The 15,131-nt window shown below is 41.2% G+C and overlaps 1 protein-coding gene across 1 annotated transcript in view; it reads right to left on the bottom strand.

The window, feature by feature from the left end:
- The window catches only part of LOC149279523 (dysferlin-like), a 177,522-nt gene that overhangs the window by 143,403 nt on the left and 18,988 nt on the right, over nt 1-15,131 (bottom strand). The window contains exons 5-21 of the mRNA XM_089501080.1: nt 14,151-14,265; nt 13,803-13,993; nt 13,062-13,190; nt 11,823-11,885; nt 11,509-11,559; nt 10,028-10,058; nt 9,675-9,790; nt 9,059-9,185; nt 8,521-8,624; nt 7,806-7,874; nt 7,667-7,710; nt 5,453-5,535; nt 4,620-4,735; nt 4,158-4,271; nt 2,817-2,994; nt 2,187-2,311; nt 1,782-1,888 (exon numbers count right to left, since the gene is read on the bottom strand). Coding sequence (XP_089357206.1) covers nt 1,782-1,888; nt 2,187-2,311; nt 2,817-2,994; nt 4,158-4,271; nt 4,620-4,735; nt 5,453-5,535; nt 7,667-7,710; nt 7,806-7,874; nt 8,521-8,624; nt 9,059-9,185; nt 9,675-9,790; nt 10,028-10,058; nt 11,509-11,559; nt 11,823-11,885; nt 13,062-13,190; nt 13,803-13,993; nt 14,151-14,265 — 1,763 coding nt within the window. The remainder of the gene's footprint in view (nt 1-1,781; nt 1,889-2,186; nt 2,312-2,816; nt 2,995-4,157; nt 4,272-4,619; nt 4,736-5,452; nt 5,536-7,666; nt 7,711-7,805; nt 7,875-8,520; nt 8,625-9,058; nt 9,186-9,674; nt 9,791-10,027; nt 10,059-11,508; nt 11,560-11,822; nt 11,886-13,061; nt 13,191-13,802; nt 13,994-14,150; nt 14,266-15,131) is intronic.

Raw genomic sequence — 15,131 nt, 5'->3', positions numbered from 1 at the left:
ACCAAAGCCCCCGGGATGTTAGAGGACTCCCCGAGCAAAGCCCCCGGGATGTTAGAGGACGCCTCGACCAAAGCCGCCGGCATGTTAGAGGACTCCTCGACCAAAGCCCCCGAGATGTTAGAGGACGCCTCGACCAAAGCCGCTGGGATGTTAGAGGACGCCTCGACCAAAGCCGCTGGGATGTTAGAGGACATCTCGACCAAAGCCCCCAGGATGTTAGAGGACGCCTCGACCAAAGCCCCCGAGATGTTAGAGGACGCCTCGACCAAAGCCGCTGGGATGTTAGAGGACGCCTCGACCAAAGCCGCTGGGATGTTAGAGGACACCTCGACCAAAGCCGCTGGGATGTTAGAGGACACCTCGACCAAAGCCCCCGGGATGTTAGAGGACACCTCGACCAAAGCCGCTGGGATGTTAGAGGACGCCTCGACCAAAGCCCCCGGGATGTTAGAGGACACCTCGACCAAAGCCGCTGGGATGTTAGAGGACGCCTCGACCAAAGCCGCTGGGATGTTAAAGGACGCCTCGACCAAAGCCCCCGGGATGTTAGAGGACATCTCGACCAAAGCCGCTGGGATGTTAAAGGACGCCTCGACCAAAGCCCCCGGGATGTTAGAGGACACCTCGACCAAAGCCGCTGGGATGTTAGAGGACACCTCGACCAAAGCCCCCGGGGTGTTAAAGGACGCCTCGACCAAAGCCCCAGGGATGTTAGAGGACACCTCGACCAAAGCCACCCATTATAACAATAAAAAATGTTTAAAAAAAAAAGTAACTTTGAATGCAAAGTTTCAAGTCAATTGGAGTTTTTTTCCTTCTTCAGGTATGTAATGCATTTTTGTACATATAAAATGCACGCCAAGATTGGCCCCAGCTTTGGTAAGAACAAAAGTGAATTCAAGGGTTTTTGGGAACATATACTAACTCAACTTAATGCTGCCTAGTTTGTTTTTATCCAGAGAGCTACAAACATAAATTAACCAAAACATAAATAAGATGAGTAATTGCCCTCCAGATTGTATTTGGAACCATCCCTAGACATGCATTTCTCTTCATTCCACCAACGGAACCCTAGCACCCTAAAACGCAACGGTTTCATCATAATGTACAAGGCCTAACAGGACCAAGACTTTGTTACAACTAGACTCGATCAACCCGATTGCCTCCTGATGTATCCTTTTGGAGAAAATTGTTAATTTCCGGGGTGGGGTGTATCTGTTGCTCTCAAACGAACTGTGATTAGGAGGATGGGTCAGGTCTATCAAGCCAACAGATCCCACCAACAACGCTCCTTCTGAAAATTTTCGGATTGTTTGAGGTTATATTAGTTGCTGTATCCTTTCTCAGAATCGTGTAAATTCATCTCATGTTCATAAAACCACTGAACGTAAACCAAAAGCGTTGGGACTAACCTAAAAGGAACCTGCGAGAAATGTCAGAATATGTTCCTGTTACATGACGGGAAAAGAAAACCCCAATAACATGGTCTAAGTTCCAAACACGATTTAGTTTGCCGTAAAAGCTATGACCCCATTTTGATACAATGTATCCTATTCACGTAGCTGGCTGTTGAGTTCCAAATTAAGATTTATTGCCTTTTTCAGCCATCACGCCTTTAGCTTTGTTCTTTGGCTTGCTATCTGATGTAAACACGAACGAATGACCAACTCTCCTTTTTTTTTACCTTCGACGGCAACTGAATCTTTCATCCAACAAAAATATGTGTTCGTGTAAAGAAAAAAATGTATGAATAGGAGTTCGTTCCAATCTGGCAAATTTACCTGCAGCTGGTTATGATGTCATCAATCAGGATCGCTACCAAGGAGTCCAGGTCATACGGAGAAGTCTTTGCCTTGACTGCGAGGTTGACACGTTCCAAGTTAGCTTCCTGTGAATCACACAGACCAAAGGTCACATCTAATGGCTTCTATTCATTTTAGCTCCGCTAGTTAACATGGAGACACTGGGCTTAATTCCGTCTACGATGGCTGCCAACGACTTAAAAGGCGTTTCTGATGAATCAGTTAGACTAGATTATGGAAAAGTACACCAAGTGGTCCAAACGTAGGGTACGGCAAGCAGAGGGGGGTCAGTGTTTCACTTCAAGGCAGCTTTTACCCGTCTCTTGGTGAAAAGCATGGTTGTTTATCAAGGTTTTGATGTTCTTCTGTCTGATTTTGACCTACCAGGTTGTCCACGATGTACCGGAGAATATTCTGAGTTTCTGTCCGGTACCCGATATCTTCCCAGTACGAAGAGAGGACAACCACAGGCTTGACGTTGCCCCATGGTAGATAGTAATACTGGCAGCCTGAGACACAAAGCAAATCACGTAGGTTAAAAGGCACCTAAGAACCTAGTCAACGAGGGAGCGGCATCATAAAAATATATAATATCGACGCTGAATAACAGGCCACCTTTGGAAATAATGACCTCCTGTGCTATTTTCATCATTACTGGTGACATTTGGGGTCATGTATTATCATTCTTACACAAAGTGGAAAAAGTAGATTGTAAGCTCATAAGGGCAGGGCCATCTTCTCCCTCTGTCCGACTTTGGCCGCTTTTGACCAGGACTTTAAATACATGAAAAGTAAAGCATATTATCCTTCGTTTTTTGCCTTTTTTCCAAGCAGGATCTGCTGCGATCAGTGAGAAAGGTTTATAGACTGTGTCTGTGTTTAAGTTTCCTTCCTTAATGAGAAATTAAAAACCAGCAGAAGGAGCCCATCCATTACTTCCCGGGATGTTTGGATAGTTCTCGGCGCGCGGTTAATGACTCCCACATCTGTTCTAGAACTCTGTTTTTCTCTTACCGTCAAACACTGCCCTGCTGTACTGCGTCGTGGAGGCAAACGGCAGGCACGTGGTGTCAAACTTGTTGCCGTAGTTGCCGATGCTGACCTCAAACTGAATGGCATCATCTACATCTTGAAGCATGGTGGCCGAGTAGAACGAGGCAAACAGGCAATACTTTCGTCGACGGAGGTATTTCTGCAAAATGAATGTTTCAAGCGTTGGGACATTTCCAAGCATGGAGACGTCGGCTATAGACAGTCCGTATGACGCAATAATTGACCACTAGTCACTGGCTGACCAATGGACCATTGGTAATTTGGGCCTTCACTATCTCACACTATATAGTTCTTGATCAATAACTTGAATTACACGCTACTGTTCAAAAGTTTTGGGTCAAAGCAAACTTTGGCCAATAAAATGACATGACATGGATCAGAAATCCAGCGCAGACAGGGTTAATATTGTAAATGACTATTGTAGCTGAAAACGGGTGATTTTTAATGGCATCTCTTCATAGGTCATCACTCCTCATCACTCCTGTGTTCCAATGGCCCTTTATCACTCCCATCACTCCTGTGTTCCAATGGCCCTTTATCACTCCCATCACTCCTGTGTTCCAATGGCCCTTTATCACTCCCATCACTCCTGTGTTCCAATGGCCCTTTATCACTCCCATCACTCCTGTGTGCCAATGGCCCTTTATCACTCCCATCACTCCTGTGTTCCAATGATTCAGGTTTAAGTTTAAAAGTCTAATTGATCGTTAGAAACCCTTTTGAAAACAGCTCAGTGACTTCAAACTTTTGAACAGTAATTCCAGGTCGTAATCTAGGACGGAATAGTGTTGCAAAAAAACATGTGAAAAATAGAAGGTTCCATGCATAGCCACGTTAGCTGAAAACATTAAACTTTCCCCCAAAATCAGTTCTAGGTGAAAACAACAAAAATTGGCCTGTTTGGACAATCCTGTAAAATATTCTATTTTTTTTCTTCTTTGCTCCAAACCCAGAGAATATTTAAAGAGATGAATAGAGTGGGAGAGATCTCTGGGGATCCTACACATAGTCCGTCAAAACACTGAGCTGCGTTCATGACATGCTCGAGAAAACAAAACACGAATTAGGGCTTCTACGCAGCAAACGCGAGGACTGGGAGAAAACATCCCCAACCCCAATTAGGGTAATTTATGGCTTCCTAATAGAGGAGAAACGTTCCAGCTCTCAGAGAAGAATTCCTTCCCCGGTAATCTGCGAGCTGCACGGTCATTCAGTAAAACGATCGCGGTTTGAAGATGTCGGCGTATAATTTTTTTTTATGGAGCAACCCACTTTATCCAAAAAAAAAGAACCTGTGGTTACCTCAACGCGCAAGACGTCATCTGAATGTATGTCGGCGACCTTCTGCTCAGCCTGTTCCACCAGCTTGGTCTCCAGTTCCACCAGGACGCGTCCCCGATACGCGACTCCTTCTCCCTGTTACATCAGCCAAAGGAAAACAGATAAGGGTTAAATGGGGCGTAGGATATAATGACCCTGTTAAAATGCAACCTGCTTCGATCATTTGGAAGATTTTTTGTGGCCCTATTTGTGTGTGGGGGGGTGTCAATAAACCATTAGTTTCTATGGTTATGGCCCAAATTTAGCACTTCAATTCCAAATGGTCTCTTATCCGGCCATAAACATCTCAGCTACTCAATGACTGCGTCCAACGCCGACGTAGAAATTCTGCGAGGGTCTGCGAGGTCGGGCCCAACAACCTCTGCACAGGAGGGTAATTAGATTGCAGGAACAACAGAACATGCGCAGTTATTTTAAGCCTACCTTCCCCATGTTCAGATCTTCATAGGGGTCAGGGAAGCCTGTGAATTCCCGGGGGCTGCCGTATAGATTGACGTAGCAGGGACCGTAGGTCGGGAGGAATCCCACGTTGCCGTCGGCTGCATGAAGACAACAGATGAGGAACCGGCTAACATCGTCTTGTAACAAAAATGGAACTACTGAATGTAAGCATCCAATTCAAAATCGATGTCTGTATCTAGGGGGCACAATTACAGCACAAGCAGCCGATTCCACCTCTAGATGGGCACGAGAAGTGATTGTATGATGGCCAAGTGGCCAGTGCTGGATTTCAGGACAAAAATAAGTTTTGTTGTTGTTGAATATATAGATTAACCAATAGACAAAAAGTAAAGGGAATCTTTAGTACTTGGGTTAAGAAGTGCTGCGGGAATACCCCCAAAAAATCAGAACCCAAAGGAGCCTATTCAATATGGCGACAGCAAAGGGGGCCAAGCTGACCGGACATAGAATAGGTCAACGCTTCGGAACATTTTAAGAATTCTTGGATTCTAGAATTTTGCATTAAAATGATCATTGATAGATTTGGAAATCATAGATATGTTCCATAGGGTGGAGTAAATATTTCCTCTAGAGTTATACTTCTCTTAACAAATCCCCATTGGGCGGACTGATCCTCCGAGACGAGTGATGAGCCCCGGATCGCTCATTCCCGATCTATAACTATGAGTTTAACAGAGTCTGCGCTAAACCCAAGGATCTAAAGAGACCATTTACCAAAACGGTGGGACAGACGGAAGCTTCTCTCCAAACAGAAGAGTAACGGTTACAAAGAAGAGCGTACAAGGTTTCCTTACCTTCCAGCTCCCCGCCCGGGGCCGAGACGTGGGACATGCTTAGATACGTGGTGCCGATGATATCATTGTGAGTCATACGATCCCTGCAGATACAAGCATAGGATTTCCGTACCAACAAAATGCATCGGTTGAGGATAAATATCGCTTCATCCAGAGCTGCTGCCGGTGGTGCTCGGATCCCTTTACTGAACTTGACGATATTAGGCTTAATTTGGTATCTCGGCTAACTCAAGTATAATAGAGTGTAAGCTTTGGAGACTATCCGGGCGCCTCCTTCAGGCATAGTATAATATTCCTGACGAAGAGACCTAGATAGCCTCCAAAGCTTACACTCTATACCATTAAAGGTATCATCTTTACCAAAGTTGCTCTTATTACTGCCAGCACGGCTCTATGCCGACGCTGGGGTTAACGTTGAGGTTTTCCCATCTGCCGCTTCTTGTCGGGATCTCGGTTAAAGCTGGACTGCAGCTTTTGGAAGCTGCAGGGGGCTCTGCGGGGGGCTCGTTATTCTGGATACAATAAAACAATGCGGATCCATTAAGCAGACAGCGATGTTCCTGTGATGTGCTGCCCAGTGCTGTTTTAATAACAGTTTTAATACGGGGCCTGATTCAGAAGTTATTAATTACTGCAGCACCGCATGCGCCATATGCTTAAAGAAATGCGTTCAGATTTTATTTAAACAGCAATTTTAAAACATTAATATTTTGTTTTATTTTTTATGTTTTTATTAGATTTATCAGGTTATTTTTTTATGGGGTAATGGAGCCCACCATTGAAAAGGTGTGCCGTGTCCCTTTTCCACAGTGTGGTGAGTTATGACATCATAGCACGCACGACGAAGAGTATAGGGAGCGAGGGATCCCCCTGCTGGACCACCAGGGAAATGCCGCGTATCACCCCATCAGATAAAGACAGCGTGGATGGGACACTCTCCCTGTGAAGCGCCCAATGAAATATCTCCCCTATCGCAGACTAATTGATCTAAAAGAAACTAAAATTTTTATTAATTCATAATAAATAAATTAATAATTTGCAAGACTATATATTTTTTAGTAATTAAAATGATTTAAAGCTACAGAAACTGTAAATCGTAGCAGATCTGTCACCGAATCATTTAAGTTTAATCACATAAAACATAGAGACTTTTAAGAAGTCTCTATGCGCCTTCCTTTGTGTCACATGACAATTTAGCTTTCCTGGAAAGTCTAAAGATGACCAGGGCAAGTGGAACGGCATCTTTAATATAAACAAAATTCACACAACAGAAATAAAGTGAAATTATGAGCTGTTTCCTTTCTATGTTTTAATATTTTTGTAGAAATATACTGAACTTGAAACCAATAAAATTATTATTATTTTTTTATTTTAAATTTTTTATTTTTTTGCTTTCAATTTATTTTTGATTTATATACTGTACATCCTGGGGGTCTCTGAAACTAAATTTGGAAACGTGAAGGAAGTGCTACTAAAATATACAAAAGGAATGTATATGTAATTTCTTTCCTCCTCACTAAAGCGGTCTACCACATTTTTATATATTTGGCTCCAAAACGCTGCCAGATTTCTATAAATAGTTACCCAAAGCCCGTGCGAATAAATCACTCGGAAGCCTTGGCCGACAAAGGAAGCGCTTAAGAAGAGTAAACGAGAGGAACCGACTTTCTTCTCAACGTCTGTCTCTCTGTGTTGAGGTTTACAATAGCGTAAAAGTATCCCACAACAGGTTTTTTATGGACTGAAAATATTGGCCGTTATGGTAGCTCAAATCAGAAATGAGTCACACAATAGTGAAAGTATATAATTTTACCACAAATGGCTAATATGCAGCTGCCTGGAGACATTATATTATGAAAAAACTATAACTGTCTAAAAAAATATTTAAAAAAAAATGTTAAACATTTTTACGGATAAAAAAATACTAGGAGCTCCGTATGTGCGTATCCCCCCTTTAAATGTATATAGGAAACCCAAGATATTGTATCTCACGTAGCTACAAAGTTTATCCCAGATCACTGTCGATAAATTATTTTAATTGCAGCCATATAGTAAAGTTTGAAAGCGTATTTTTCTTCCCCAAAATGCATAACATTACATTTTTCCACGTTGAACAGCATCTGTCATTGAACTGCTGAACGTTGTCCAATTACTTCTTTGGAAACCGAACAAAGTATTTAGAGTTTACTAATTTACATTAACGATCAGACTTACCAGTCCGTCAGCCTAATTTTCATCCTTTCGCACATAGATGGGAACTGACGGAGGGAACAGAAGAAAGAAATACCTGGATTAACGGGGGGATTTATACAAAATCTGCCTTGTTATGAATGAGTGTGCCAGGGGTGCTCACCCTGATGGGCAATGTGATGCTCTGGTTCCATTGAGGGTTGGCGTTCTTCTCTATGATTTTAGTGCAAAGCTGCAAGGAGATAAGAACGCGGCATTATGGGTCATGTAACGTGGTCTACTGCAACAAGTTCTAATGAGAGAAACGACTGTGTTTTGGTATCAGATAACATTGTTTTTCAAGAATATTGTGCTCTTTTCTGCTGTATCTAAGGTATCTATGCTAATGAAGTCCATTCCTCCATTGGCTTCCATTAGTCTGAGTATCTAACCGGGTGATTAAGACTGAGCTATTCTATTATTTACCTCTGGTAATATGATAAGAAATAGCTAATATGTAGCTGTCTGAAAACAGTATATATGGAGCAAAAATTAGTTGGTTTTTTTTTAAAGAAAACAGCGCAATAGTTATTTATAATATTTTTGTAAAATGCCATTTTAATCAGATACTCGTAATAAAATATTGTGGGAGATCCTCTTTATGGGGAACACAGTAAATACTGAGGTTCATGCCTAGAAATAAAGGAATTCAGATTATTAGCATCTGAACAAAATTATCATTAAACGCAGAGCAACAGCACCATCTAGTGGCGGGATTGGTATTTGCAGGTCTGGCAGATTTTCCATGTAAATAACTCCTCTCTAGAACATCGGCCCAAACTATTTCGTTCTTCAGTAACAAGCGCCGTGCTATATGAGGTCCAGGTTTATTTACTCACCGTTTTCCCGGCAAAACTGATCTCAACAAAAGGATCCACCAAGTTCTTCTTGTTGCTGTCAGCGCCAAATATCTGCTTGATGGTGTCCATCACGGCATCGTCCACTGAAGGAAAAAAAGTGATTGGGATCCACAAGACAGCGATAGAACGCTCAGTCCTAGTACTGTACAAAATTTTGTCTTTTTTACACCAAAACAAGACACTTTTTGTGACTTTGTGCCCTATAACGGGGTATTTAGGTAACTGAGTGGGGCATTTAGAAGAAGAATAATGGGTGTTATTTAGCCCGTTTAATAGACATTATTTTTATACACATTATTGTGGCTTTTAGGGATGTAGAAGCCTGTCATACCCTCATACCCAGCAAACATTCTGAACTCCTAGAAAAGAGGGACAACAGGGGAGGAAAAAGGACATCAGGGAAGGAAAGAGGGGCATGAGAGGAGGAAGGAAGGGCACAGGGATTTGGGCCGTAAAGAGGGACTAGCCATACTAAACAGAGACACTCGGGAGGTATGCATTAGCTTCATTGGCGTACTCTGTGGCAGATCCTCGGCTCTGTAGATGCGCAGGGTGAGCTGAGCACCTCGGAGAGACACCCCCGCAGGCCGCAGTAAATTCCCTTCGATATCCTCCTTGTCTTCGATGAGCTCCTTCTTATCCATCTGCAGAAAAAGATAACAACGTGACTCAGTGACCCCCATTAAATCGTCAGAGTCCCGCAGGTATACGCTCTGCTACGGGGCCCGACGGGCAAACACTGAACACATGGGGCGTTCATCAAATATTGGGGTACAAAAGAAGTGGACAGAATTCCCGTCTAACCATAAACGCGCCACATAGTAATTTATTCATTTAGTAATAATAACTGCATAATAATAATAATAATAACTGCATAATAATAATAATAACTGCATAATAATAATAATAATAATAATAACAACTGCATAATAATAATAATAATAATAATAACTGCATAATAATAATAATAATAATAACAACTGCATAATAATAATAATAATAATAATAACTGCATAATACTAACTGCATAACAATAATAATAACTGCATAATAATGATAATAATAATAATAATTAATAATAACAATATTTCTGCTCAATTATGTTAATAGTTATAATTGAAATAAATACTCACAGGGCACTCATCTCCAGGTCCGAGGACAATTATGCTAACCTTGAGGTATCCTTTACCCCCAGCAGAGAAATCCTCGGGGTCCGAGAGAAGCAGCCATTTTTTTAAATAGGCATGTTCTGGAAAAAAACAAAACATATAAAACAATTGAATTACTTTTATTATACAGATATACAGACGCATTATTTCAATCATGCGTATGAAGCAGCTCAGACAGCAGGGGTAATTAGAGCAGATTCTGCCTCCGCATTCAGCTGTTCTTTTTCCCCCGTATGCAAATTACCCCTATTACCCTGCAGACAGGCGTTCTAGATCAGCAATTGACGCGTAGATGTGATTTCCGGATATTTACTTACTTGATTCAGCGTAAATCATCCCAACGTCCATCTACATGATAAAATAATAAAAGATACATGTATTATATTAAATCATGGGCATTATGAATCCGGTTCTAGATTAGTGCTCCTCAATCTAGAACCCCATTGTTAGTAAAACAGTTTGTCAACCAATTACCCCAGTACTGACCAAATACCCAATACATACACCTAATAAAAGAATATCATTAACTTTTAAAATTAAGAAGGTTTTGGAGCCCCTCCTAGCCCTAGGGGTAGACATAGCGCAGGATGAGAACCTAGGATCTAGATCATACTTGTGGCAGATAAGGGATGTGTATGATTCTAGAAGAAATATGGTACTCTTGATACCTAGAACAGGGTTCATCAATAGAACATTAGGTAGCCAAGCACCATGGGAGCTGTAGGCTGCTCGAAGCATAAACCCTGATAGGTTCGCTAACTAGATTTGTCCATTTGTGGCCCTTCAACCCGCCCCAAGAAGTCCTGAGATGGGGTATAGAGTTGGGATGCCCAAGAATAGGACAGAAAGCGAGTCCCTAGGGGCGGGCTGGGCCGGGGGGCAGGGGGGCAATTGCCCCCCAGGCCACCCGAAATCTAATCTAAACGGCCACAGGGTGCTGATGCCGCCTGCCGGCGCTACTTTAATACTTTTTTTTAAAATTTAATATGGCAAGCCGGATCGGCTATTAAATGAAAAAAAAAATATTAAAGCAGCACCGGCCGGCGGCATCAGCACCCAGCGGCCATGTGCGATGGCCGCCAAGTGATGGGAGCAACGTGAGGGGTGAAAGCTCCGCCCCCTCGCACTCAGACTGCTGCAGCACCGGATGTCGGGTCACTGACAGTCTGCTGCTACCAGGGGATGGAGGTCTAGACGAAACCCCCCAAAAGTGGAAGTAGAAGGTTAATAAACCAATTTATTTTTGTACAAGCTATATAATATTTTTTTTGTATTCGTTAAAAACAAAAAATAGGTATGTGTGTGTGTGTGTCCCCAGTGTCGCCTCTGTCCCCAATCAGACCCTCCCAGTGTCACCTCTGTCCCCCTTCAGCCCCCGTGTCATTGCTGTCCCCATTCAGCTCTTCAGTGTCATCTCTGTCCCCAATCAGCCCACTTTAAGGTAAGAACCTGGTAGGATACTCATATTAGCCTTTACACTTTCCTGCTGCTGTGTACTATACTTCCCATAATCCTCAGCCAGTATCATGGGGGGCATTTAACTGGCTGAGCATCAGGGGGCTATAAGGTTTTGCTTTTTTTTTTACCATCCTTTGTTGCGATTAAATTTACTTATGTTGAACCACATTTGAATCATATTTGTATTTTTATAATGAATATGCGTTCAGGAAAAGATGGGCATGTATGGTGGGCTGATTCGTGGCACAACGGGCCACTTCACTTGACTTGCCCCCCAGGCCTTAGGCTGCCAGCCCTTCCCTGCGCCGTGTCCCTATTACACACTGAAGCAGATAATTACCCGGAATTCACCAACAATGCAGTCGGTCCGAAGAGACCGTGAATCAAAGACCTACGAGGGGAAAATACAATAAAACATCCAGAATAAAAAAAATTAAACAAACGTCTCGGGATTAGAAACCGATTTTGCATCCAGATCGGCCCCATTCTAGTCGCCTGTTAATCAGTCGTTGGTCTCGTCTACCACCCTCTATGTAAAGTAAAAATTAGCTAATGAGCAAGCAGAAAAGTATAATTCAAAACAAAATAACCTGAAGATGTAACCCCCTTTTTATAGGACATGTAATGATACAGCCCATTGTTATAGGAACTCACGGTCAGGAAGACGGGCTCATCGAAGAGATCAGATGGAGATTCGAAGAAATTGAAGAAAAATGTCTGGGGAAAAAGATGTAGGAGGCTAATGAAGAGACTGCTGTGGTCTGCCACACTGCGTATCTCTCTGGACAGAGCAACCAAGAGTTAATACAAAGCAGACTGAGAGCCAAATGCCATCCAGCCTGGAGTTAACTTTCTGCCCTGCTTAACAATGCGGATCCATCACAAGCTGTCATTCCCTCTACCACCACTGGGCGGCAGCATAGAACTAGTAAAAGGGGTATAGAAATATAGCGATGGCAGCAAAGATCTCATTGGCCCAACTAGTTATCCTTTTCTAATAACAATTTACCTTTATTTAATTCCTAATTCTTTAGGACAGCTCTACGCACATCTTTAATTCCTCTACTGTGCTTGCCTCCACTGGGAGTCTATTCCGGGTGTCTACTCACGTTATCCCTCTATTAGTTTTCCACCCTCTAAGTTTAAATCCTGTCCTCGATGTATCCCTTAACAATTAGGCATAGCTTTAATACAATTAAAATAATTAATTTGTCAAAACCAAACAGTCCAAAAAATAATATTATTATAATATTAAATATTATATACAAATATATTATATGATACAATATACCTATAAAACATTATATAAAATACGTAATATATAAAAATATTACGGTATTATAATATAAAATATTAATTATATACAAATATATTATATGATACAATATACCTATAAAACATTATATAAAATACGTAATATATAAAAATATTACGGTATTATAATATAAAATATTAATTATATACAAATATATTATATGATACAATATACCTATAAAACATTATATAAAATACGTAATATATAAAAATATTACGGTATTATAATATAAAATATTAATTATATACAAATATATTATATGATACAATATACCTATAAAATATTATATAAAATACATAATATATAAAAATATTACGGTATTATAATATAAAATATTAATTATATACAAATATATTATATGATACAATATACCTATAAAATATTATATAAAATACGTAATATATGAATATATTATATTATATAATTATATATTATATAATACAATATATATATTAATACAATATACCTAAAATATAATATATTATATTAAAAATATTCAATACACCTGAATAAAAAGCACTGTTGAATTTAAATATGTTTTGACAAACACCAATATTACACTTATATCTGAAACGCACCTCATCAAAAAATGGGTTATTCCCTTTTCGTATCCGAGTTCTCTTGGTCTGTCCAGCGACTGTCACCTTGACAACCGGTTTGATATTTGCACCCGGAATCTGCCGTCCTTCAATCACACGGACACGGATCTACGTGGTTAGGTCAGAAAAAATGCCAAAGATTCAATGAATTTCCCCTTCTCTATTCATGGTTTTTTTATATTTACATATTATTTAATCACAGCGAGATAAAAAATATACAAAAAATCTTTCAAATATTTATCTGGGAAGAATATTGAGGCAAAAAAGAAATTTTCTAGTTCTATTATTAACTATTATTATGTATTGTTGGCCCATTCCCTCCCGTGGATATACCTGAGAACTCTCCGGATCGTGCCAGCAGTGTCTAGGCACCCCCACTACCTGTCAAAATCCCTGTATGCCCCCCCCCATACAATTTATGGTGTTTGGGGCTACCCACACCCATGTACATAGATAGCCCTCTCCATGTGCCCATCATAAGTCCCATCCCAGGTATGGCAATGGAGTGGACCTTCAGCAGAGCTCTCCCCCAAGTACATCGCGTGGAACCACCAGATAAAAGAGATGGATCCACGACACCTGGTCTTCTGACCCCTGTTCCTCCTTACATAAGTAACGTCTTATGAACATATTATCGCAATAAAATGTTGAGTCATTAGAGTATTAGAAACTAACAACATTCTAGTGCTTTCATCTAACTTTGTTACTCTTCTTACTCACTTGAAAGTCCTGAGGTTTGTTTGACAAGGGTTTCTTTGAGGCGGTCTTCTTTCTCTTCGGCTCTTGGACAGGGAAATGTGGTGGTTTTTTGGGAAGAGATGGTGGCTCCACTCCACCAGGGTAAAGAGAAATTCTGTCCCCCTCATCTCCAGTCATAATCTGGTCTTCTGTGTCCTCTTCACCTAGCGTATCTACGGAACAGTCAAATATTTGTCTCTGTCTAATCATTCAATAACCACCGAGGAATAATAGAGTTGGCGTAATTTACATTTTTCAAATCGATTGACACATTTTTTTTCCCACCTTCATAAAGAACAGACAGCTAAACAGATATTGTCCATCACCTACCCGTGACCGAGTCCAGCTCATTCAGAGAAGGCGTGGGTTCTTTTGGGGTTACAGGAGGAGCTACTTGAACAGATCCAGGTGGAGGAAAGTATGTTACCTGCAAGGTTAATATGGCCTGGAAGAGATCCAATAACAAGAAGTGAGAAGGCACATTATTTAAAATTTTATTATCTCATTCCAATGATGTCTAGTTGATATAAATAGATCATGAAAACCTACAGGGAACTTCCAACCAGGGTCAGGAGAGATAACTGCTGCATCTCGTGTTATTTCTAATGCCCGTTCTGCATGAATCGACTTCTTGATAAACATTCCATCCAACATCATAAATGGAATCCAGCATGCGCCCCCTTCCCGCAGCAGCACTGTCCTCTTTTACCCTGCTTGCCTCTGCCTTTTCTTCTTACACAAGTAAAGCGTGACTTGTAGAGAGAGAATAATCTTCCTGAGCAACTAGGAGGTGACTTCCCCAGGCACCACCATGATGGACTTTGATGTGAGCCACAAGCCACTGCCACCAGAGGAGACTCTTTAATTATGTTCAGTTGGAACCTAAATATCAGTACGTTCCATTTTATCATCCTTCGGCGGGGTTACTCTTTTTTGGGATGGGACCATGTATGGCCATTTTGTCCACACTTGGGTAAATCTATGAATCTCCCGTGTTTTGGGGGCAACGTACTACTGTGCGATTTTCACAAGTTTGTCTTCCAAGATGGATCCAGACTCCAACACTTGAGTAATGAACTTTTTCTGGGAATTTACTCCCGGAGGGAGCCATTCTATACCGGATGTCCTTGAGCTATAATAAAAGAGGTGAACCACACAGGTAAAACTCGTTTAGATTCCCTAATTCTTATAAACAGCAGACAATATACTAGTCCTTGGCGTGATTTCTAGCACTGACTCCAAGGACAATTGTGATTTCAGGGAATTATAAAAGGCAGCAGGAAGCTTTCTTTGGCAGACAATGTCAATTAT

This window comes from Sceloporus occidentalis, unplaced genomic scaffold, assembly GCF_023333645.1.
Source record: "Sceloporus occidentalis isolate IW3139 unplaced genomic scaffold, rSceOcc1.0.p SCAF_163, whole genome shotgun sequence".
NCBI lineage: Eukaryota > Metazoa > Chordata > Lepidosauria > Squamata > Phrynosomatidae > Sceloporus > Sceloporus occidentalis.
Note: the sequence above shows the minus strand (reverse complement) of the source record. Positions and strands in the feature narration are given on the sequence as shown.